General features: G+C 45.9%; 1 protein-coding gene and 1 long non-coding RNA gene across 5 annotated transcripts; one reads left to right on the plus strand and one right to left on the minus strand.

The window, feature by feature from the left end:
• Positions 1-4526: 4526 nt before the first annotated feature.
• Positions 4527-12804, minus strand: LOC111832822 (eotaxin-like). 3 transcript variants are annotated; one of them, XM_023790532.2, is made up of 3 exons: positions 12708-12804; positions 5461-5575; positions 4527-5078 (listed from the first exon to the last, which is right to left on the minus strand). In XM_023790532.2, exons 1-3 carry the CDS (start codon positions 12712-12714, stop codon positions 4904-4906), a joined length of 297 nt encoding a protein of 98 aa, XP_023646300.1. In that variant the 5' UTR covers positions 12715-12804; the 3' UTR covers positions 4527-4903. The 3 variants fall into 3 exon arrangements, with proteins under 3 accessions (XP_023646300.1, XP_023646299.1, XP_023646298.1); XM_023790531.2 differs by lacking the exon at positions 12708-12804 and adding an exon at positions 7318-7798; XM_023790530.2 differs by lacking the exon at positions 12708-12804 and adding an exon at positions 5862-5974.
• Positions 5970-23150, plus strand: LOC111832824 (uncharacterized). Of its 2 annotated transcripts, none has more exons than XR_002835598.2 (4): positions 5970-6060; positions 15289-15394; positions 21690-21754; positions 21850-23150. It is a non-coding gene; the product is annotated as an uncharacterized lncRNA (long non-coding RNA). The 2 variants fall into 2 exon arrangements; XR_011990141.1 differs by lacking the exon at positions 5970-6060 and adding an exon at positions 6693-6969.
• The last annotated feature ends 3157 nt before the right edge of the window (positions 23151-26307 follow it).

Raw genomic sequence — 26307 nt, forward strand, 5'->3', positions numbered from 1 at the left:
GTTGGGGTGGTGGTAAACCACAGCTGATTGATATCGTAGCGCATATATTTACGTTTCCACTTATGTAATTAGTAGTGTTGTAGTCAAGACCGCCTAAACCGAGACCAAGACATTGCCGAGACCGGAGGGTATCAAGACCAAGACACTGCCGAGACTTGAGGGTACTAAGACCAAGACCGAAAACAGACTAGGGCTAGAATCGACATCACATTACTCAGATCAATATGTCCATATGTCTCTCATTTAAAATCTCCCAGATTTGTCATAGTTACGAGGCCAGATGGAAAATAATATTCTCAGCAATCCTCTCCTATAACCATTTTATCAGACGTCGTCAAGGGAAAGAGATGGGATGTACCAGAAAGATGTTCATATTAAGTCTCTTATACCAGGGACAGAGGCCTCGGGTAAGCTATGAATACGGCTATGTAATGATCCTTTGCTTTTAATTGAAGAGAATGAGCCTCCAGATTGACTTGCACCTCCAAGACCGTGCTTTCTAATCAATGTAAAATACCTATATGCTATAGACTTCGCAGACATTTTCGGACATTTCTTTGCCGACTTCGCTATGATGCGATGTGTATGATGTGTGTGGACTGTGAAGCACTGGCAGTGTTCGTTGAGAAATGTATAAAATGTAACGTTTTTAAAATAGATGCATCTGACTGGTTGCATTTGAATTGAGGCGCGTAATAAATAATGATACTGTTCTGTGAGGATGTGCTGTTTTCTCTTTTTTTCCCCATCCCATCGAGACTGCTATGTCCGAGACCAAGACAAGACCGAGACCAATTTTTTGTGGTCTCGGTCTTGTCTTGGTCTCGGACATAGCAGTCTCGAGAACGGTCTCGAGAACTACAGCACTAGTAATTAGCAGGTGAATAACCTGTGAATAACCATGAGTTGAATAACCCTGGTTTAGAGCCAGGCAAAGTGTAAATTATACGTGATACTATATAGCAGGGTTATTCAAATCACGGTCCTCAAGGTCCGAGCACTGCTGGTTTTCCAGCCTTCCTTTACCAGTCAGTCAGGTGTGAAGCCTCTGACCAATCACAATCAGTAATTATTAAACTAACTACCTGGGAGAACTGAAAACAAGGCCTGGATTTGTAATCGAGGTCCAGATTTGAAGAACCCTGCTATATAGTATATAATATAAGAGAAGAGGATAGAAACTTTAATTGCCACCAACAAGCTTCATGGAAATTGCATTTGGTGTAATCCTATTGCATGTTCATATACAGGAAAAACATTCATAGTGCATACATGACGTGGAAATAAGCACATATAGATATTTAGCTGTGAAAAGATAAAGATGGATGTATAGAGAGATACGACTATGCATATATATGCTGGGTATATACTGATGAATGCATGCATATAATTACAGACATAGGCTAATCATAGACAGAGATATGATGTGTTTTTCCTAAAGTTCCATATGAGGACCAGTTAGATCGGCCCATGGCATTAGCGAACGAAGCAGCTACTTAGGGCCCAGCGGCCACCAGGGGGCGCCCCATCTGATCAGCCTGTCAGAATGGGATGGGAGATGGCAAAGGACAAGTAGGTTAATCACATTTCATTCAGGGCCCCGAAAAGGATTGGGCCAGCCCTGAGCAGCGTAACCGTCTCGATGGTTTGGTTTGATGATACCAAGCGGGAGGAAGTTATGAGCTGGACTTAGGGTGTTTGTGCTGCCTTACAGACGTACGGGCAGGTGGGGGCGCTGTCCCCGATGGAGGTGGAGACTCTGATTAGGAGGCGTCTGCTGACTCTGAACGTCTTTCACTGAGGAAACAGAGGCTCATTCGCGTTTCCTGATGGGCTTGGTGCTGCTGTTTAGCACAGGCTTGAGGGAGCGAGAATGAAGATGAACACATGTGAAGATCTCAGGGCCTCTGCAGTGCAAACGCCAAGGCGGATTGTGTTTGGGACTGTGTGCATATGCACAGCCTTTTCACCTGGCAACGAGAAGCACACGTTCGGTGCTTCATGACACCCGAGCAGCAAGATGATGAAGTTCTCCATCAGATGCTGGTGCCCCTGCCTTTGCCTTGCTGGTTTGCTGGATTTTTTTCACCTTCTTCCAAACATCGTGAGGAAAATGCCCTGGGAGCAACATGTGGGAGTCTGAATCGGTTTGTGCTTTAACACTTTTGAGGGCCCTGATACAATCAGTGATTACTAATGGCACAGTCAAAACTGCAGTCCCCAGTGGGTCCTATCTGAGAATCGCTACACTTGCTGCAACCCAATAAAGGTGCAAACCCAGGAAATTAATAATAATAATTTAACCTTTATTGTCCCTTGTGGGGAAATTCTTTTTACACCTCCATCAACTTAGAACAAGCTGTCTGCGAAGGGAAGCCGCCTGTTGGGGCACCCAGGGAGCTGGGGATTAAGGGCCTTGTTCAAGGACCCGCAGACATGCTGAGGCTGGGTTTGAACCTGGCAACCTTGTGATTACAAGCACACAGGCTTAGCCCACTGAGCCTTTACAGGCATCAGGGGGTGTTTAACGAAACAAACGGACCATTTTTCCATCCTTTCAAAGACGCCCCCCTGTAAGGAATCCACTTGCAGAATCTCCGCAGTTTCAGCAAAATGGTGGTTTATTGAACAGTAAAAATAATATAATGTAATACAGTGTAGACATACACCGGGTACTGAAAGGCAGCTCAAATACAAATTAAGGGCAGCTCTTCACCCCCCTTTATACCCCAAAAGACCCTCCCCGCCAAGGTGCTGTGTGTAGGTGTTGTGAGTGAATTTACATATGAAGAGTGACCCCCTGGAGTGTGAGGATCCTGAGACAGGGACGGGACAGGACAGGACGGGGATTTCCTGTGAGAGCAAATGGTAGCTCAGCCACTTCTCTGGCCACTGTCAATTGAATTATCTTCCTTATCACCTTAGTGGTGCCCAATGGAACCCCTATTCTCTCCCAGACTTCCCCCTTTGATCATTCCCCCATGATCATTAATAGCTAACACTGTCTCCATTCAAATGATCAACCAAGAACATTGGGGCACCTTTACTGCTTTTCTTTACACCCCCCTAACCCTAATCAGGGGAATGTCTAGATAATCAACTTGCCAATGTGTTTGTTGCAAATAGACAGATATTCTTAATATTTACTTATGTGTGTTTCATGCACTTTACTGGGGGGCAGAGTGTGGCTTAGTGGGCTAAGCCTCTATGTCTGAGATTGGAAGGTTGCTGGTTCACACCCCTCCCTGGCACCTCTGTGGGCCCCTGGCCAAGGCCCTTAACCCTTGGTTCCCTGGGCACTGCAACAGCTGGCTGCCATTTGCTGTTATGGAGAGCAAGATGAGGGAGGTGTTAGGAGAATGTCCCCACAGGGACGAATAAAAAGTGTCTTTTATTATTATATTTCTTAAACACTAGTTATAAATCATGGTGTAAAATACATTGTCACTGGCTAAAAATAAATCTAATTATTATATCTCAGGCATATGCTGTGCAATATGTTTATAGAATGTTTCATTCTTATGCACACAGTCATTAACCCCGTAACTGCACCGGAAGTTTCTTCTCCGTAATCAAAATGGTGTGCAGATGAAAGACGGCAGCAGTTATGAAAACAAAAAGTGTGCACACCAAAGACAGATGAATTCTGAGATTGTTTTATTTGTGTATGTTAAGTTAGTCCTGGCCTACTGATTAGTATGCGTAGAATTTTTCAGGTCTGAATTCCCCTCTCATTCCTGCTGTTCTGTGGACCAGAATAAACCAGGTGGGGTTTTTACACTCCGGCTCTGACTGTTGCGCCTCTTGCCTGGAGATTCAGAGTTAGAAACCCCAGAAATGCAGCAGGCCGCTTGTCACCTTCTTGTCTTCTTGCATTCGTTAGCGGTGGTTTCCACCCCCTGAAAACCTCACTGTTTCTGCAAAGAGTCCCCGGCCCCCCCAGGCGTGAAACCCACCACTCTGAGCGCCGGGACCCAGAGGTCCTTTCCGTTAAACTGCCGCCAACTTGCTGCCAAGAATAGCATGTGGTGATAGGCGGGGGGTCTAGAGACGGGCTGACTGACCTGAAGCGAAACCTGAAAAGGCAATGCTGACAAATCCGGCTGAGTGGAAACAGCTGCCACCTGGTGGTCAGGAGAGGGGAAAACATGTGGGGAGGGTGCAGCTCGGTGGGCTGCAGATGGTGCCTGAGTCTCATCAGGATGTGAAAATAGCCCCCGTGATACACCACACTGCTCCAGCCAAAGAGCATGTTTAGCTGTTACACAAATGCGTTTGCTTTATTATTTTACAAAGCAGAGCTGTTGTGTGATTCATGTTGTGTGCTTTGCTTTCTAGGGTTAGGGTCTGCAGCCTCATGCTCACAGTTCGGTTTAACCACTGTGTATCTGGGTTTGTTCCGGAAAGTTCCTGTGAACAGCTAGTTCTCGGCACAGAAATCGGAAGTTCCACTCGGTCATTGTTTTTTTAGTCTCCCGGAAGGACATTGAGCTACTGAGTTCTCACCAAATCACCCGCACACTGTATTAAACAACGAGTTTTATTTATCCTTCTTATAGCAACATTAAAACCACAAACAAATTGTGACCAAAATGTCAGACAGTTTAACCCATAATCAGATTATTTATAGCTGAAATAATAAATTAATATTTAATCTCAGGACGTTTCATGAAAATGGGCAAGGTTCAGAATTCTTATAAACTTTTAAAATATCTTTGAAATGACTTTGTTTAAAGGGGGAAATCAGGTGTACACACAATCAGCATGTTCTGTATGCAGAAAATAAAGTACATGAAAAAGAAAATTAATACAAGATGCAGATACTAGACGGCACGCCTAAAATATATTCATATTCCAATATTTCACATATTGGCAAAACATTCCAGAAAAATGCAAGCTGTAATTAATCAGCAGGGGGCGCTCTTCTCCGCACAGAGGTCGGCTTCTTCTTCCGCGGCACCTCCTGCTCCCCCCACAGCCTTCTCCTCCTTCTGCTGTCCACAGACTTCATGGCCTTCCTCACCCAAGGCTCATCGGGGCTGGAACAGATCTTTACCTTTTTCTTTCCGACAACGAATCTGCACAGACGCACAAAGGCAGCCGTCACCTTACAGTGCTGAGCCCCCTTCCTGCAGGACACTCTCTGCAGACACCTCTGGCCACATTAAGTAATATCCCCAGAGGAGTTCCTCATTGGTTTAACCATCACCTAAACCAGGGGCAGCCAATCTTATCCGCAAAGGGCCGGTGTGTATGCGGGTTTTTGCTGCAACTCCCTAATTAGAGGACTGATTGGCTGAAAGAGTCCTCACACCTGGGTTTGAACAGCTGACCTACAGGTTATCTCAAAAACCTGCATACACACCGGCCCTTTGCGGATAAGATTGGCTACCCCTGACCTAAACGTTTATTTGTAATAATATCTGGATGTCATAATTAGCTCAGTGATGTCACACTCACATGACGGCATCCACTGGACACAGGCCCGCACTCTGCTGGTAATAGTTCCTTATCTGTTGTACCCTCAGCACGGTTTTGGACGTCTTCAGACAGCAGGTCAGCACTGGTCCGCTGGCTGCAGGACGAAAAGCAAATAGTGGGTGACATAAAGAAACTCTGGCCATCGCGAGACATCAGGGAGACCAGCAGTAAACAGCTCAGTCGGCCTCCTGGATATAAACCACCAAACCAACCAGCAAACAAGCCTCTAATAGCTGAAAAGCAAGGAGAGTATTAATGTGACAAAGCAGCAGCAGTACTAAAATCCTCCAGAGTGTATCCTGACTTCTCCTGCTGGTCATGCTAGTAAATCTCCCCCCAAACAGCCTGATTTGGTCAGGAGCAGAGAAACAGGCACTTACAGTGGACGGCTGTGAGGCTGACCAGCAGAAGCAGAAATGAGGCAGGACCCAGGGGCAAACTGCTGAGGGGCTTCATCTGTGCTGTCTGCCAGCAGCCCGCGTGAGGGGCGCATTTGTACCTTGTGACCGGCAGGAAAAAACAGGTCACCTCGCCTCCTACACCGTACTAAACCCCACGCAAGAGCAACTCTCCATTGTGGTAAGTGTGGGAGAAGCTAGGTGTCAAAATGTGCAGACCTGCTATCAGTTTTATTGTTGCGTATTATTGTTATAATTATATTATTATTTGGGCAGTAGAAGCTTTAGTATATATCCCTCCATCTTACACATGGCTGTGGTGAGTAGTAGTGATGTTGTAAAATGATAGATTGACAGACAGACAGATTAGATCCGCGTTTCCCAACCCAGTCTGCTGGGACCTCCAGACAGTGCACATTTTTGTTCACTCCCAGCTCCTAATACACCGCTATTAGGTATTTGCTGTTCTTGGTTGTTTTGGTTTGTTTTTGATTCTTCAGTTCAGTTGTGCTGGGAGACAGCAAAGATGTGGACTGTATTGGGGTCCACGAGGACTGGAGACCGCTGAGCAAATTGTGTTAAATTCACACATGATTAAATAGAGAGACATTAGATAAATAGATAGATAGATGCACAGTTTGTTAGATTTGCTTGACTTGCACTTTCATTCATCCACCACATACAACTACTGATTCAATACTCAGTATTTTTAGTATTTATGAATCCATCACAAAGATGAGGCACGATGTAATGTGACCCCAGGCTCGCTTGAGGCGCACCGTTGATACTGTGTTTTCTCTATGGTTGCAGTGGTTGACTATTCAAAGCCAGCTCACGTATGAATGAAGAGACGGTGTTCTCACCGTTTGTTACGCCGTTGTGGGGTTAATTTGCGACTCCCCACTACTTTCACTGAGCCGTACAATTTCAGCGTTTTACATGGGGGTGGCGGTTTCGCACTTTCGTGTCGCGTGTGGGTTAAACCCCGTTGTTACGTCTTCCGTGTGAATGCAGTTATTGTTTCCCCCCATATTCGTGTGGGACCCCCACGGAACCCGCAATGGGGGCTCAGGGGAATTTATAGAAAAAGGTGAGTAAACGTGAGTGTGAATAAACGTTCGCGGCGGTGTGAGAGTTTGTAAGCGGCAGTGAATGTAATGTGCTGGTGCACGTTACACATCCTGACTTCGTGTGTTTTCTGGATCACTGACCACCATGAGCTTAAATGGCTTGAATTCGGCGTGAAATACGCGCGACAATCTGTGACCGAATTAATTTGAAAAGCTTCTGGGATTCTGCGTTGTTTTGCTCCTATACAACCGAATGTGGTCCGGTTTCAGCCGTGCAGACCTTCGCTGGGATGTAGCATCTGCTCAAGACGTAATTTCTGCAAGTCTGTGAAAGATTAAGAATATTAATCTATAAAGGCTCCACTCACCGTCAGCAACCCGGAAAACTGCACTGAACAGAAACTCGTGCATGGGCGGAGACGGGGCGGGTTTACGGCATTCATGCTCGAATGTTAAAGCTGTTTCACGATCACTTTCAGGATCTCCATCATGTTATGATGATAGTTCCTGAACTGAGCCTTGGGTATCTTCTGGGCTTCGAACCGCTCCCGACACACAGACCCGTAGTACGGAGATGCGGTGCAAAGCGCGCCGATGTTTGGAGCGTCTCTGCCCGGGTTGTGAGTCGTACGCTTAGCCGTCTGCGGTCGTGCTGGATTTGTGATGTCAATTCCCAGCCTTCTTTCTTTTCGCCCCCATTACTGCCCGTCTGCTAATCTGGGGGAGAGTAATACTGTGCTCAGTCAAACGCCATTAACCGAAGATTTTGTGCAAATCGGCACGAAAGCTATCCGATATTAATAAGCTGCACTTCAATTTCTTCTTTTGTGAAGTTTTATTTGTGACGTATAGGCCCACACACGTGTGCACCTTTCCCACGTACCTGCTTCCTGGATTGTGTTCATAAGGAAATGTGTGATACAAATAATAACAACATGAAGCAAGAAATAAAGATTAAAATAACTGTATAAATAGAGCCTATATGACCACCCATCTTTTAATCCTTATTATATGTGTGCTATTTCTAGTAAAAGTTAATAATCCTCTTTAACCAAATGTCATGGCATACTAATGTCTATAGAGAGCTTTAAAATGTTTTGTTGCGAATGGCGGTGTTATGCCGAAAAACGCACCCCTGCCGTAGAATGCATGCCGGTGTTCTGACGAGTTGAGCTTTTAGGGGTGTTTTGGGGGTTAGGATTAGGGTTTTAGGGGTGTTTCGGGGGTTAGGGTTAGGGCTATCGATTAGCACTACGGTAACCTAACTTTACAAAGTAGCTGAACTCGTTTCAGATCAGCGACCAATCGGTCATTTAGAGATAGGTATGCATTCTACTGCAGGGATGCCTTTTTCGGCATAACAGCTGTTTTGTTGAACAGTTATGATTGTAATTTATTAGCGAGCTCCGTCTTCGCGTACTTCGTAATGCCACTGGAAGTTTTACTAATCGCCTGTGAAATGAAGTGTCAGCCTTTTCATTGCAGGTCTGATCACGGCACCGTCTGCTGTGTATAACCGAGCTTGGTAACTGCGGGCGGTCAGTGTGACGAGCGGAAGGCCGCCGTGAGCTTCTCCTCCGAAATGACGCGGAGGCCCTGTTCACACATGCGTCCTGGGTGATCCGATCACAAATGGACTGCGCATATAGAGGTCCAAATACTGTAACCACATTCGGAGGTGGTTTGGGACGCATATAGTAGGGTGACCAGATAATCCATGTCAGGGAGGACACTCTGAGCTAGGACAGGAATTGTATTACCATTTCAATTAAACGGACCTGGATTTCACTTAAGCGCTGAGTTCTTGCTGTGTGCTGATTGGTCAGTCTCCTATAATCATGCATGTGTCACTAATGCTAATGTGAAACAGCTGGATGAGTCTTTCACTCAAGGAAACAAACCAGTCAAAGCACAGGAACTATTTAGCCTAGCACAGGGGCCTTTCAGTTTGAAAGTAGTTTGTAAAACCCGAAGTAGCTCAAAGTGTCCTCCCTGACATGGATTATCTGGTCACCCTAGCATATAGGCGCATGCCGCGTTCGCTCTGAAAGCCGTTTATAGCCACTCTTACGGCGGTGTGAACGTGAATGTAACCCAAGCCGCATTGAAGGACCGCCTACTCAACTGACTTCATTCTATGGGCGTAAGTACCTACTTACTCATTAAACATACGAGCGTTTTGATCATCGTGTGTGGAAGTGAACTGAGCTATGCACTGTTTCCAGGCAGTTGTTATTTTAACTTGGAGAAGTGTCTTTAAATTATTGTTTTTATCCCATTCAGGCATTTTTATTATATATTTTTTGTAATTTAATAATTACCACTAACTGATCAAGAACGAATACGTCTTCTAATTATCTTCTTGTTCCCTATGGTTCAGAACAGACTCTTCCTCTCTAAGGTAGGGATTGTAATGTTCCTAGATTCTCGCACATCACACCTCATCTACGCAACCTGCACTGGCTCCTTGTGACTGCCCACATCAGGTTCAAATGCCTAACACTTGCCTTTAAAGCCAAGACTGGAACAGCTCCTCCTTACTTGGCAACACTGATCAAGAATCGTGTCACTTCCCGTCCTCTCAGAGCATGCGGCTCTTGGTTTAACCATCACCTAAATGTTTATTTGTAATAATATCTGGATGTCATAACCTCCTGAGACCCAAGGAAAAACGTGTCCTTCAATTTTAGGTTATTTGTCTTTGGAGGAAATAAGACATCTTGCAATTTGGATTTTTTTCAAATTTATTTTTAATTTCACAGCATGTGCTCTTTAGTGTACAACAGGAATAAATATGTTTCCTTACATCGGTGAAAAGATAGATGCAAAAACAAAATGTCCACTACAATGGACATAAATGAATATGTAGGAATTATTAGCTCAGGTAATTTTTAATATCTCCACCAGTATGTTTGAAATTAATTAAAGTTTAATTAATTATTATTTAATGCTGATTATTAACCAATCGTTATGCCGAATGGTCGTCTCCTCCAAACTCAATTGCGGTATCCCTGTGAGTCTGTTAATGTGAGACTTAAATGGGATTCATGAATTACCAGTATCGCTTAGTAACCTGGGTTAGAAGGCTCGTCCAGCGAGCTGCATCACCAGGTAATGTAAACGATTGGTAGCGAAGCTCCCCTCACGGCCGATGAGAGAGAGTCTCGCGATGTTTCAGGCGAGTTTGAGGTTCAGAGCGTGTAGCAAGATCGCACAGAGGCAGGGACTTAGTGTGAGTACTCAATGACGGAGGCTGAAGTTGTGTAAAAGACATGCATTTATTCCTAACTAACACTACAACTAACATAAGCCAGACATTACACCTAACACAAACAACAAACACGAAATAACGGAATACAACAAACGATGTAATTATGAAAATGCAATGACCGGATTTAAATGAGTAACCTTAAATGGGAAATACTGTTCTGCAAAGCAAGCACAGTTTGTGGAAACACGACCCTAAAGTCTTATAGCAGGTTAACGGAACAGCTTAAGTTGTTAGAATGAAAGGAAGTTGGTTTACTTGGTTGAAGAGTGGGGGTTGGGGATCTTGGCAGTTGATGGCAGAGCTGTTGAGCTGATGGCACTCAGGAAGGTGCGGTGTTTGGAGCAGTGGAGTGGAGCCCCTTTGGATTCTCTCTCCTGGTGAAACTTTGTCTTGGGTGCTGTTCTCTGTTCAGCTGGGCCTTCACCGGAGGGCTTCTTGTGGGCTTCTCTCCTCCCGGGCTGATGGTCTTTTCTGCACTTGATGATCTGTTTGCCCCGGCTGATGTTCTCCTTCGGGCTGATGGTTATTCTCCGCGCACCTTTGTTCTGAGATGCCAGGTTTTTATGGTCTAAAGTTCATGAATAGGGATGGCCAGGAATTCGACTCCTGGCCCAATGGCTGGCCATCCATTTGGTGGGCTTTCGGAAGGGGGTCTGTATCAGTCCTTTTGGGATTTATGGCCCGACCGAATCTACCTTTACTGATGATTTTCATTAAGCTGTTATAACTTTTGATACATCCACTTTTATGGTAATCACTGACCAGATTTGGAATCAGGGGTGATTAACAATCAGTTTGACACCAAACATGCCATACCAGCTTCACAGGTACATACCTCATACCATCTGTATTAATTGATTAAACAATTAATTATTTTATCTATGTGACTCATTCACATCAGTATGGGATACAGGTGTTTTGGGTTGCACCTCAACAGATGTTACACTTTGTGCAGACATTACATCAAATATTCCTATTACAAACAGCACATCTTATCCATAGATAGGTGTGGCCGTTAGTTTGTGGTAATATCAATATAAGTTGCACATCTGGAAACAACATATTTTGTTTGGTGTGGCTTATGCCAATTCATCTTCTCCAGAATGGATAAGATACACCTTAATTCAGTTCTTTTAACATAGCATGTTAGAACAAAGAAACTTGGTGACGGTCCACCAAGATCAGATAAGGACCACAAAGGAATGTTGGAAGAGAAGGGGGGGGGTTAACAAAGAAGACTCTCTAAAAGTTAGGACACATTGGTTACACTCACTTTCCAGATTCTTCTGGTATACCATGAGAACATATATACAATGGTAGCTATACCTATCTATTTATTTAAATTTATATGTGTTTTTAAGTGCAAAGGGGTAAAATAGGTGATACTCCGTGAACATGGTTATAAGGGTGGCACACAAAACACTAAGATTGTCTAAGGACACATACAAACATAACCTATCTGTATATTGAGACTAGTAGTTATGAGTAAATCAATATACAGGGTATACAAAAGCCAAACTTAAATGAAACTTCCTTTAGGATGTTTGTCTGTTGGGTGAGTGATATGTAAGGCAGAACGTATGGGGAGGGGGTTGTGTGCCAAGTCGGGGGACCCCTGTCCATTAGGTCCACTCTGCTTGTCTGTAGGTCCCTAAATCTTTGGGCAATAAAAGTTGGAGTGCTGGCCTCCCTTGTTATCTGTGTGTGTGTGTTTATGTGTGTAACCCCCCTTTGGTGCCTCTCGTACCAGGCTCGGCCTCGTCTCAGGCCACCTGAAATTTAGGCCCTGTGATATGTGCATGTGTGATCCTACAAATGGGTGGGGTCTCAGGAGGATATTTAGCTCAGTGATGTCACACTCACATGACGGCATCCACTGGACACAGGCCCACAGTGCTGCTCTCGAACCACCAACACTTATAATAAATAATAACGTAGGTGGCCCAGTGGCAGGTCCCTTGATGACAAAATCACACTACAGGCTGAATACATGCATACGTACTTTGCTCAAAAAATTTAAAGGAACACCATTTAATCAGAGTATAGAATGAAATCAGTTAAACTTCTGGGATATTGATCTGATAAGTTAAGTAGCAGAGGGGGTTGTTAACCAGTTTCAGCTGTTTTGGTGTTAAAGAAGTTAACAGCAGGTGCACTAGAGGGGCAACAATGAGACGACCCAAAAAACAGGAATGGTTTACCAGGCAGAGGCCACTGACATTTTCCCTTCTCATCTTTTCTGACTGTTTTTTTATAGGTTTTTTTTACCATCACCATCACCAGAGGATAGGTTTTTTTGAAAAGCAAGGAAACTTATAAACGTCCCAAAACTTTTGAATGGTAATATACATACATACATGTCTACATAATCGGATTTTAAATGACCCATGGCATTACTGAGACCAAATGAACAAAGAGAATGAAAAATCTATTTACCTTTCCACAGCACATCTCCGCCGATCCATCTGAGCACACACACACACATACCTGTCATGTACGTTTTATCGCATCGCTCGCTGTGAATGTGGAATGGGTGGGGCTGAGTTCCATCTGGGTGGGGCCCAGGACCACCCAGGCACACCAGTGTCACCGCAGTACCATGCGTGGATTCTTTAGACCAGGGGTGTCCAATCTTATCCAGAAAGGGTAGCAGTGTATGCCGGTTATCACTGCAGCTACCTAATTAGATTACTAATTAGAGGACTGATTGGCTGAAGAGTCCTCACACCTGGGTTTGAACAGCTGACCTACAGGTTATCCCAAAGACCCGCATACACACCGGCCCTTTATGGATAAGATTGGTCACCCCTGCTTTAGATGTTGTATCACGTTAGATTTCAAGCTAAGATGAGTTTTTAAAAAAAGTACCCTCCTGTGGTCTTTGTTAGACCAGGAAGAGCTGCTTTAGCTTCAAGCCTGAGAAAGTTAATCTCACACCAGAAGTCAAGAGAACCACACGATCTAGGGGAGGTTTGTAGAACAGGTGCCCCCTATCAAAATTAGAATCATACCTGATTGACATTATTCTTAGGTGGTATGGCGGTAAGAAATAAAGCTGCATGGGTACACATTTTTTTTAAAGCTTAATCCCGATAAAACTGCCCTCATATTAGTCAAGTCATTTTATTTGTATAGCACTGTTAAAACAACCAGTGGTTCACCAAGGTGCTTTACAACAATAAAAAGAATATGCATAAAAGGTGCTGGAAAATGTAAATATATGCAAAAAAAACATAAATAGAATACAGGAAAATGTAATAAAATAAATGCAAAATTGCAATAAAACATACTGCACATTTGTCTACAATGCCTCAGCCAATAAATGAGTTTTTCAGCCTCGACTTAAAACATTCAATGGTGGGGGCAGATCGCACATGGAGAGCAGGGTTGGGCCTGGCCACGGAGGAGGAGTGGTCGCCTTTCCTCCTCAAATGGCTGGCTGGAGAGCAGCAGCTGATTGGATGACCCCAGGGCTCTCGGTGGACAGTATGGATGTATGAGGTCACTGACGCAGGATGGCGCTCCCCCATTCAGTGCTTTAAAAACAAACAGTAGCATTTTAAAATCCACTCTAAATTTCACTGGCAACCAGTGTAACGATGCTAAAATGGGAGTGATGTGGCACGGATTTTTAGATTTGGTCAGTAGGCGTGCGGCGGCATTTTGCAGCAGCTGCAGACGAGTCAGCGCAAAAGTTTTAATCTGATTATTCATGGTAGTGTTGTTAAACCATCACCCCCACCCCTGTATGTAACCTTGTTGTTGTTTTTGATTCTGCTCTCACCTCTGAAGATCATTATAAACTATGTCTAAGACGGCTTTTCTTCGCCTCTGCAACATTACATGCCTTCGTCCTGCATTCAGTACCAAGGCCACTGAAATGCTCCTTCATGCCTTTATCCCATCATCTAGATCAGGGTTCTTCAAATCTGGTCCTTGATTCCAAATCCAGGCCTTGTTTTCAGTTCTCCCAGTTAGTTTAATAATTACTGATTCTGATTGGTCACACCTGGCTCATAGGTAAAGGAAGGCTGGAAAACCAGCAGTGCTCGGACCTTGAGGACTGTGATTTGAATAATAGGGATCTAGATAATTGAAATGCTCTGTTCATTGGTCTCCCAGCTGAATCATTACTCGAATCCAGTATATTAACTCTGCAGTCCGTGTGTTTAACCATGCCAAATGCTCAGCACACATCACCCCTATCCTCCCTGACCTGCGCTGGCTTCCAGTATTTTATCACATTAGATATAAAATTCTTCTGTTTACATATAAGGTGCTTCATGGCTGTGCTCCTCACTGCCTTACAGAATTACTTCAGCCCTCCTCTCCTGCTTGTCTTCTGGTCTGTTGTCTGTCCCGAGATGTCCCCACCATGGTCACTCAGGCTTCTAAGGTCACAGCCCCCAAACTGTGGAATTTCACCCCCCTCCCCCCCACCACCAGTGTCTTCATGTGACCACTTCTTTCCCCATATTCAAATCTCAGCTGAAGTCCCACCTCTTCTCTCTCTGCCACCCGTCTTTTTCTGATTATGGGCTGTCATTCTGTCCATTCACTTTTACTACTTTATTGTTCTTTTAATATGTTGTACTTCAAATGTTAGCCGATGCGTTTGTACTGCCACCTTGTGTCACATTATTTTATGTCAAGATGGTGAAAGACAGGAAGTTGTTTTAGTTTAGTGAAAAAGCACATGGTTGAGCATAGGAGATTGTTCCATGGAACTATTTGTTTTCACGCTGTACTTTGGACACCATTTGTCTGTAAGTGCATGTATTTATTTTGGATTGTGTTTAGTGAGGCTGATTTAGTGTGTTTTAGAATATAATTTGAATTTAGTCTGTGCTTAACATTGTTACAGAGGTAATTGTAATTGCCTTTTTAGTTGGCGACTGACAATGTAAAACTTACGTCTTGTCATCACTGATGGATTTCTTTAATGTTAACTAGCTGTCTAGTGTTACGAAGACACGCTTTCACGAGGGCAGCATAACTACAGTTTCCCTGTCATATTATTTGTGAATGTGTTTTATCTCTTTCATCTTTCATTATTTTTTTTTATTAGTTATGTCCTCTGTGACCTGTGGTGGACTGGCGATCTGCCCAGGGTGTACCCTGCCTCTCGCCCGAAGATGCTGGGATTGGCTCCAGCTTCCCCGCGACCCAGATGGGTAAAGCGCTATAGATAATGGATGAATGTCCTCTGTGAAGTGTCCTTGGGTTGATGAAAGGACAGCCCAGCAGTGTTGGGCAAGCTACTTGTAAAGTGTAGTGAGCTAAGCTATCATTTACTCAACAATAAATTAAACTTCACTACACAAAAGCTACCACCCATAGAAATATAGCAAGTTAAGTTACACAAATATGGCAAAAGTAGCTTACTACATCAGAAGCTACTTCACGTTGTACCAACCTAATGCCAGATCAGTGCAAAATGAGTCAGATACACTGGTTAAGACATTTATTAAAGAACAACCCATGATTGAACAGTGTAGACATTGCGTTATGTGAAGCATCGAGATATAAATAAAAGCTTACTTCTGGGAATAAAACAAAAAAAAAGTTATTAGCCTACTACTACACAGCAAATGTGCCAGTGTTAAATGAACACTGCATGGTGTCTATATGTGACCACACCATTCAGTGTTACCTTTAACACTTTTCATTGTGCAGTGAGTGTCACGATCCCCTCCGTTCGATCCTGATGTGTGCCACGCCCACCTCGTTACCTCGTGTGATTACCGATTGTTATCACCTGTTACCCGTTCTTTCCTGCTTGTCTTGTGTATTTAGTCCGCGTCTGAGTTAGTTTCCCAAGGTCTGTCATTGACGTCGTTTGTTGTGAAGCTCCCCTGGCTGCTTTGTTTCCTTTAATAAATCCTTTTTGACCGTGTTCACGGCTCACTTGCCTGCTTCCCGGATCGCTCGGACACGCAACCTGACAGAATGACAGACCTCAACGAAGACTCGCCTCCGCAAGCCGAGCGGCGGCGCCTCGGCTTACTACAGGAGGTGGTGTTCTGGCTAAACCACCGGAAGCTCGTGCAGCGGGTGACAACGGTGAGGATGCCCGTTACGCGGTCCAGAGCAGGGACTGACGCCCCGTCGTCATGGAGACGGCGCAGCCACCGCCAACCCCAAGCCGGAGGAAGAAGAAGAGGCGTAAGGAGAGGGCATCAGAGGAAGCCCTAACCATCTGCCTGGGAGCCGCTTCTCTCTCCTCTGCTTCGCTCCTTGTTAGTGATCAGGGGGAATCCCTGATCACCATGGACATCACCTCAGAAGGCACCGACACGGAGGTACCTTCGCGGGCAGCTTCCCCCTTCCGGGGAACGCGGCTAGCCCTTAAAGGGGCCAGGGCCGTTTTGGAGGCGATTCCCCGGATCCCCAAGGCCCTTAAAGGGGCAGCGCCTGCGCACCCGGCGCCGATTCTGGCGCCTATTCCGGACCTGCCTGCTCCGGACCTGCCAGCAGCACCGGCTGCTGCTGCCGCCGCTCTGCCCGCGGCACCGCCTGCTGCTGCTGCCGCCGCTCTGCCCGCGGCACCGCCTGCTGCTGCTGCCGCCGATCTACCCGAGGTGCCTACTGCGGCGCCCCCTGCTGGCCATGTGAAGGCGGCGCCTGCGGAGGCGTCCCCTGTTGGCCGCACGTCCTCTCTGCCCGCGGCCCTGCCTGAGGCCGCCGCTCTGCCCGCGGCCCTGCCCGAGGCCGCCGTTCCTGTCCTGCCCGAGGGTGCCTCTCCTGTCCTGCCCGCGGCCCTGTCCGAGGCCGCCTCTCCTGTCCTGCCCGCGGCCCTGTCCGAGGCCGCCTCTCCCGTGCAGCCCTGCTCATCGGTCCAGCCGGTTCCGGACCCGCCTGTTCCCGACCCGCCTGTTCCCGTCCTGCCCGCAGCTCCAGCTGCACCGCTTCCTGCAGCTGCCACCGCTCTGCCTGCGGTATTACCCGAGGTGGCCGCGGATGTGCCCCCTGCTGACCACGTGATGGCGGTGGCCGCGGAGGGTGCATGTGGATGAGGATGCATGTGCCCGCATCACTGCTGACGCTGCACCGATCCGCCTGTCGATCTCCCGCTCCATCCTTCCCTCACTCGTGAACAAGACCCCGAGATACTTAAACTCCTCCACTTGGGGAAGGACCTCCTCCCCGACCTGGAGAGAGCACTCCCCCCTTTTCCGGCTGAGGACCATGGTCTCGGATTTGGAGGTGCTGATTTTCATTCCAGCCGCTTCACACTCGGCTGCGAACTGTTCCAGTGAGAGCCGAAGGTCACGGTCTGATGAGGCCAACAGAACCACATCATCTGCAAAAAGCAGAGACCTAATCCTGAGGTCACCAAACCGGACACCCTCAATGCCCTGGCTGTGCCTAGAAATTCTGTCCATAAAGGTTATGAACAGAATCGGTGATAAAGGGCAGCCCTGGCGGAGTCCAACCCTCACCGGGAACGAGTCCGACTTACTGCCGGCAATGCGGACCAAGCTCTGACACCGGTCGTACAGGGACCGAACAGCCCTTATAAGGCAGTCCGGCACCCCGTACTCCCGGAGCACTCCCCACAGGACTCCCCGAGGGACGCGGTCGAATGCCTTCTCCAAGTCCACAAAGCACATGTAGACTGCTTGGGCAAACTCCCGCGCACCCTCCAGGACCCTGCCGAGAGTATAGAGCTGGTCCACTGTTCCATGTCCAGGGCGAAAACCACACTGCTCCTCCTGAATCCGAGGTTCGACTATCCGACAGACCCTCCTCTCCAGCACACTGGAATAGACCTTACCAGGGAGGCTGAGGAGTGTGATCCCCCTATAGTTGGAACACACCCTCCGGTCTCCCTTCTTAAAGATGGGGACCACCACCCCGGTCTGCCAATCCAGAGGCACCACCCCCGATGTCCACACGATGCCGCAGATGCGTGTCAACCAAGACAGCCCCGCAACATCCAGAGCCTTGAGGAACTCCGGGCGGATCTCATCCACTCCCGGGGCCCGGCCACCAAGGAGCTTTTTAACCACCTCAGCAACCTCTGCCCCAGAGATAGGTAAGTCCACCCCCAAGTCCCCAGACTCTGCTTCCGCAATGGAAGGCGTGTCGGTGGGATTGAGGAGGTCTTCGAAGTATTCCTTCCACCGACCCACAACGTCCGGAGCTGAGGTCCGCAGCGCACCATCCCCACCATAAACAGTGTTGATACTGCACCGCTTTCCCGCCCTGAGACGCCGGATGGTGGACCAGAATCTCCTCGAAGCCGTCCAAAAGTCATTCTCCATGGCCTCGCCAAACTCCACCCATACCCGAGTTTTTGCCTCAGTGACCGCCGAAGCCGCGTTCCGCTTAGCCTGCCGGTACTCATCAGCTGCTTCCGGAGTCCCACAGGCCAAAAAGGCCCGATAGGACTCCTTCTTCAGCTTGACGGCATCCCTCACCACCAGTGTCCACCAGCGGGTTCGGGGATTGCCGCCGCGACAAGCACCGACCACCTTACGGCCACAGCTCCGGTCAGCCGCCTCCACAATGGAGGCGCGGAACATGTCCCCCGCCTCCCCCGAAATATGGGACAAGTTCTGCCGGAGGTAGGAGTTGAAACTCCCTCTGATAGGGGATTCCGCCAGACGTTCCCAACAGACCCTCACTATACGCTCAGGCCTGCCAGGCCTGGCCGGCTTCCTCCCCCACCAGCGGAGCCAACCCACCACCAGGTAGTGATCAGTTGACAGCTCCGCCCCTCTCTTCACCCGAGTGTCCAAGACATGCGGCCTCAAGTCCGATGACACGAGCACAAAGTCGATCATCGAACTGCGGCCTAGGGTGTCCTGGTGCCAAGTGCACATATGAACACCCTTATGCCTGAACATGGTGTTCATTATGGACAATCCGTGACGTGCACAGAAGTCCAACAACAGAACACCACTCGGGTTCAGATCGGGGGGGCCGTTCCTCCCAATCACGCCACTCCAGGTCTCACTGTCATTGCCCACGTGGGCATTGAAGTCCCCCAGCAGAACAAGAGAGTCCCCGGGGGGAGCGCTCTCCAACACCCCTTCCAAGGACTCCAAAAAGGGTGGGTATTCTGAACTGCCATTTGGCGCATAAGCGCAAACAACAGTCAGGACCCGTCCCCCCACTCGAAAGTGAAGGGAGGCTACCCTCTTGTCTACTGCGGTAATCCCCAATGTACAGGCGCCCAGCCAGGGAGTAATAAGTATGCCCACCCCAGCTCGACGCCTCTCCCCGTGAGCAACTCCAGAGTGGAAGAGGGTCCAACCCCCTTCGAGGATACTGGTTCCAGAGCCCAAGCCGTGCGTCGAGGTGAGCCCGACTATATCTAGTCGGAACCTCACAGCCTCGCGCACCAGCTCAGGCTCCTTCCCCACCAGAGAGGTGACATTCCATGTCCCTAGAGCTAGCTTCTGCAGCCGAGGATCGGACCGCCAAGGTCCCCGCCTTCGGCCACTGCCCAACTCACACTGCACCCGACCCCTATGGCCCCTCCCACAGGTGATGAGCCCATTGGGGGGGGGACCCACATGCCTTATTTGGTCTGTGCCCAACCAGGCCCCATGGATGTAGGCCTGGCCACCAGGCGCTCGCCATCGAGCCCCACCCCCAGGCCTGGCTCCAGGAGGGGGCCCCGGTGACCCGCGTCCGGGCAAGGGAAATCGTGGATCCATGTTGTAACTCATCATAAGGGGTCCTGTGAGCCGCACTTCGTCTGGTTCCTCACCCAGGACCTGTTTGCCTTGGGTGACCCTACCAGGGGCTTAAAGCCCCAGGCAACTTAGCTCCTGGGATCATTGGAACACGCAAACCTCTCCACCACGATAAGGTGTCGGCTCCAGGAGAGGCCAATGATGCCACCACCCATTTTATCTGCTTTAGCGGAAATACATTCCTTCAGCCCTTCTAAATAATTATGTGATGCAGTCTAACAGAGTCTAGCTTTATAATCTGTGTTTGGTGCCATACATTTCACGCACTTTTATACCACAGAGGGTTCTCAGCACAGTTTTTCGATTATTATGAGCTGAAAAATAAAAATGCATAAAAAGAAAAAAGGCTATATTGGTCTAAGTCTTTCTTATTATGATGGGTTAGTAAAACACAGCAGCTGAATGCCCAAATGAGTTCAAATGAGTGCACATTAAAATAGGGCAGATATGGGCCACCCATTTTGTACTTGTGTGCCACCCATATGGGCTTGCAATTTGGGAAGAGGTGGAGACACGTTGTCTTAACACTGTAGGTTGTAAATTGAACACTATAAGAGTTAATAAAGATTAACACTGTAAAAACAACACTCACTGCACACTGAAAACTGTTAAAGGTAACACTGAATGGTGTGGTCACATATAGACACCATGCAGTGTTAATTTAACACTGGCACATTTGCTGTGTAGGTAAACCAGTACTCTAGTAAACAAACTATTTAGTACCAAATGAAAGCTACTGTTTAGTGTTCGATGGGCAAGATGTGGCTATAGGTTTAAACCAATAGGCTATAGGTTTAAACCAATCAACTAGCTGTGAGATTGTTCAATGGCTTAACAATTTTAGCATAATCTCTAACAAATCGACGGTAATACCCTGCAAAGCCAAGAAATGAACGAAGTTCCTTTACAGTTTTTGGTACTGGCTAAGTCATAATAGCACTGATCTTTTCAGGGTCAGTATGGACACCCTGTCTTGAAACTACATGTCCCAAGTAGCGCACAGAAGTCTGAAAGAACTTACACTTACATGGAGACAATTTTAACCCATTTTCTCTCAAGCGAGTAAGGACGTGTGACAACCTAGTCTCATGTTCTTCTAAACTGTTAGAAAACACAATCAGATCATCCAGAAACACTAATACTTCTTTCAAATTAATGTCTCCCATACATTTCTCCATTAGTCGTTGAAATGTGCTTGGGGCGTTGGTTATTCCCTGGGGCATTCTATTAAATTCCCAAAAACCAAGAGGGCATACAAAAGCGGTTTTAGGTTTGTCTGCCTCATCCATCTCGATTTGATAATAACCTGATTTTAGGTCCATCACAGAGAACCACTGTGATCCCCAAAGTGCAGAAAAAGTTTCATCCAGATTAGGAAGCACATAAGCATCTTTAATTGTCAAATTATTCAATTTTCTATAATCAACGCACAATCGAACATCACCATTTTTCTTCCTGACCACAACAATGGGGGAAGAATATGGAGACTCTGACTCACGGATTATTCCCGCTTCAAAGAGGGTTTTCAGATGATCTCGAACTGCCTCATAATCATTAGGATGTATGGGTCTGGGTCTTTGTTTGAAGGGTGTTTCATCTTGGAGTTTAATACGATGCCTGACCTTAGTGGCATGCCCATAATCTAAATCATGCTGTGAGAAAACATCAGAAAACTGGTTTAGTTTGTTAGTGATCCTTTCTTTCCACGGTTCTGGCAGTGGAGAGTCACCAAAATTGAAACTTAACTCTGATTTTCCTTCAGGATCTGGTTGAAGAGCAGACAGCATGCAAGAATTAGCTCCTACAGGCCCACTACTCTTCACAGTGGTGAGAAAGACTATATCCCGAGGAATGATAAGTTTGGCAATAACGCATTTGTGGGCAAGCATTATATCATGATCTCTCATTTCTAACCCACACAGGTAGGTTGTAAGGTGACTGGCCATGTAAAGTGACAACACAAGGGTCAACAAAAATACCTCCAGGCAATGAGATGTCTGAGGGCTGCTCAACCAACAATGGTGTTTTCCCATGATCAATCCCTAAACTCACACAGCATTTAACAGGGATTTTCCACCCAGCAGGAACAATTACTTGTTTTTTTCCATCCACAATTAAGTTGCCAACATGACCACTGTCGCGCTGCTTTTTCCAATGTGCAAGTAATTTTAAGAGTTGACTATAGCCATGAGCAAAAGTGTTTGTACAAAAATTAGCTTTTTCGCAGTGTTGATCATAGACCACATCCAGGGTGTTTGTGCCAATTAAAATAGGAAAACTACTGCTAGACCTGATATCAGGGACAATTAGGGCCAAAGTGCTAACCTCAGGCTTTGAAGGAATGAGGTCCTCGGGAAAAACTATAGCGACCTCAACATACCCTAAATAAGGGACAGATTGGCCATTAGCCCCTTCAACTTCTAACAGGCTATCCACAGTTTTTATGGGGAGGTTGGACAAGTACTTTTGGTAGAATGACTGAGACATTGTGGTTACTTGGGACCCAGTATCAAGCAGTGATATGCATTCTACACCTGAAAAATTAATATTGGCTGTGCATTTATGACCCACAAGCCCTTTAGGTAACCCCCTGTACACTGACCTCACAGGTGCTAATGCAGTTTGCGTTTTGCAGTCAATGGGACTATGGAATCGTCCAGTCTCTGTTTGTCCCACAACAGAAACTACTCCCTGTTTAAATGAGACGTACCCTGGGAACTGTTCTGTTTATCCCAGGCCCTCTGCTTTTCCCTCAACTCTTCCCTTTTTTCCTGCACCAATGCTGGGTTTGGTTCATTGCTACATGATGAGGCCAGGTGACCATCCTCCCCACAACTAAAACAATAACCAGGCTTAGGCCTCTTACTGCATGACTTATCTGCTGCAATTGTCTTAGGTTTTTCTTTGCTTTCTGCATTATATTTAGTCTCATTAGGTTTGGACTTCTTAAAGGTCTGTGCAGTACTTCCCTTACATTTGCCAAGGGAAGCCAGCTGTGACCTGAGCTGTGCAATTTCCTTTTTCATCTCATTGGCGTCCACTGATGGAGACCCAGAAGAATAACCTGGTTCACCTAACTCAGTTAAACCATAGTCATGGACATGATGAGAGGCGGACAGAGCTTTTGTCTTGGACATGCCTAGATATTGCTTCATTCTGATTGATGTAGCTGCTTGCTTATCCTCCTCAGTTCTTAACAGGAGCAATAAATCAGAAAAAGAGGGTGGATTGTCCTTTTTCTGCTCCAACTGTAAGCTAGCAATTAGGCTATTGTTCCAACAGCCACGACAGAATTGTTTCAGCAGCTGCCTGTCAAAGTCTGATGCTGGGATTCCATTCCTTCTCAACACAACACCAAGAGCAATTTGAAGGCGACTCAAGTAAGATGACGGCTTTTTTCCAGGATCCTGATGGGTACCAAGGAACTTTGCAAAAAGCTCATCCCCATCCTCAACAGTGCCGTAAGCTGAATCAAGCAAATTAAGATAAGACATCATGTCAGAGTCAGGTCCCAAATGCTTGACTAGAGTGGCTGCCAGTGGTACCAGGCTTTCATGAATTTTCCTAATCACTTGCCTTGGAGAAACTGCTGGATCAGACAGCATCAATTCTACTTGATTCCTCCAAGTCTCATAATCCACCTCATGATTAGGTGTTGGATTTCGACCGGAAAAGGGCCTTATCCTAAGACTGTGATATGAAGAAGCAGCCTCATTAGTTCTGACTACATGCTCCACAATGACCTTCTGAACCTCAGGGTTAGTAAATGGCTCTGGAAGCTGTTGGTAAATAACCTTTGGAGGGTGAGGAGAACTCTCAACACTGGGACTAAGAGAAATCTCAGGAGCAGACTTAGCTATTTGTATGCGGCGCAGAGGGTTGGGATCATCCAAAGAGACTAAAGGTGGATCGCAAGCAGCAGCAGGATCAACCCCTTTTGCAGGGTTACGACTAGTTTCTGGCTTGGCAAGGGGAGAAGGGGAAGCATCTCCAACAGAGCGCTGGATACGAGATAACTCATCCCTAAGCACTGTCTCCATATCTTGCCCACTCAGGCGGGAGATATCTTTCAAGGAACGCAAGTAAGATTGGGTAACTGCAGTTGCTGCATATTCAGTATACACACTTGAAAGGAGTCTGAGATAATGCACAATGTCAGGGTTGTCAGGACATTGTCTATAACAAGGCAGTTGGCTTTCTAAGCTCTGGACAGCAGATGCTGATTCAAACTCTACAATTACTGAATTTTGAAGTTCTTTGTCAGTGCTGGGCACTCTAATCACCCTAGAAATATAGCCATGTTTCTCTAGAAATTCAAAAATTTCCCCCTTTTCATCACTCTCGCACAACCCACTCACTAGCACTGCGTTGGGCACTTTGACACTTTCTGTTACTACTACATCCATTTTACATAAAATAAATATTACAACTCACTTTCAAATGGTACAGATTGTAACCAACACCTTGTACACTCAATATATATACACATATATCAGAACAACAGTGTATATAGATATGTTCAGCAATTTTAACAAAACTGCCCCCTCCTGGCTGGCTCGCCAATTTGTGTAACCCTTGTGCCAGAGTAGGGGTCACATCAGATGGTGTTAGCCTTATAATTGAGCCAGTGTTCAAATTAATGTGAATAAAATAATAACATAACTAACACACTACTCTAGATCCGGATGGAGGGGGACAAGAACAAAGGTATATGCAGTTAAACAGTTTAATATAACAAGAACATGAAATGTTTGATGACAACTGAAATGACCAATATGGAAAATAAGGAAAGTTTATCCCCGAAAGAAAGAAAACAAATTGTCCTCTACCCGGGTAGACTTTATGTGACAGAGGATCAACAGTTCCAGCTCATCTGATTCTGGCGTCGAAGAGTGGGTGGCCGACTTGCCGTTCCAATCCAGGGCTGAGACGATGTGCCCAGGTTCCAGCACCAGAGCAAGGCAGAGGGTGCACGCTCAGAGTTCTTAGGACCAGCTCGCCATCAATTTTCAATGTGCAAAAAAAAAATAACCTGTAGTACATACAGTAAGTAATTCAAGTAAGTAATTTCTAATGAGACCTCATTCATTTCCCAAGCAGTTCAAGGTTAAGTTGTTTCAAGTATTTCTATCATAAACAAAAATAACATTTTGTAATTAACAAAATAGCTATACTATACCAGCATTAATCTAATATAATGCAAAAGAAATAACAGTATCAAATCCATCGTAACATCCATTGACAGTGATTTTTAACCGCTGACAATCCATATCTATACACTGCACAAAGTTTGACAAATTATTAAAATAAAATATATAATATACTTATTAAAGCGGTTTCTCAACTTTTACTCCGATTGGTTTTAACTTAAACATATGATCCTGTTCACACGAACATCACTTTTTTCAGGTCCCCATTAATACAGATGAGGCCACATGGCATTCAACTCACCGGAGTTCAGCAAATCCACAAACAATCATAAACCATCTGCTTCACAAAGTGGCGTATTCTGACAAAATAAATTAAAAGGAAAACTATATCAATCGATATCTAGTTTAATTTAAAGAAACTTTGCTTTAATCTGCTTTATTCAAATACTCCTTTTCTTATCATTCATGCAACATCTATACTTCCCGATCCAAAAGAAACTCTCTCTCTCACACAGTTTTTCCCGTCACAACGTGACCGCAAAAAACGTAAATTCCCTAATAAAAGCGCAAATAATATGGGTAAAATTTAACTGAGCCTAATTGGCATAATTGCTTGCGTTAGTTACCCTGTATTTATTTTAGTTGGGTTACAATAGCAATATTCTTTTTTCGAGAGGCAAACAAACTACAAACAAACCAAAGACACTAAGAAGTCTGGAAAAAATCTGATATTACATGATAAGATACCACTTAAAAACTCAATTAAACGCAAAGCTGTTTTTCTGTTTTGCAAGGCGCAACAGGCAAATTGTTTTTTTCTCCAGGAAACTCATTCTGTTGAGTCTGATGTGAAGTTTTGGTCACAACAATGGGGAGATAAAAAAAATTTTTTAGCCATGGTACAAACAGGTCGGCTGGGGTTGCTATATGTTTTAACAGGTGTCCTGGTAGGTTTTTGTGCAACATGGTGGACAAAGATGGAGATTGGGTTGCCCGTGTGGTAGTGCTGTAGTTCTCGAGACCAATTTTTTGTGGTCTCGGTCTTGTCTTGCTCTCGACTCTATTTGGTCTCGGTCTTGTCTTGGTCTCAACTCTATTTGGTCTCGGTCTTGTCTTGGTCTCGGACATAGCGGTCTCGATGGGATGGGGAAAAAAAGAGAAAACTGCACATCCTCACAGAACAGTATCATTATTTATTACGCGCCTCAATTCAAATGCAACCAGTCAGAT

This window comes from Paramormyrops kingsleyae, chromosome 4 (assembly GCF_048594095.1).
Source record: "Paramormyrops kingsleyae isolate MSU_618 chromosome 4, PKINGS_0.4, whole genome shotgun sequence".
Taxonomy (NCBI): domain Eukaryota; kingdom Metazoa; phylum Chordata; class Actinopteri; order Osteoglossiformes; family Mormyridae; genus Paramormyrops; species Paramormyrops kingsleyae.

What these genes read in the sequence shown, in the direction of transcription:
- LOC111832822 (XM_023790530.2), bottom strand. Translation starts at nt 5,937, where the DNA reads ATGAAGCCCCTCAGCAGTTTGCCCCTGGGTCCTGCCTCATTTCTGCTT. An exon ending in CAGCCTCACAGCCGTCCACT is followed by an intron (nt 5,576 to 5,861) that starts GTAAGTGCCTGT and finishes TTCGTCCTGCAG; the next exon opens with CCAGCGGACCAGTGCTGACC. An exon ending in TGTCCAGTGGATGCCGTCAT is followed by an intron (nt 5,079 to 5,460) that starts GTGAGTGTGACA and finishes GCGTCTGTGCAG; the next exon opens with ATTCGTTGTCGGAAAGAAAA.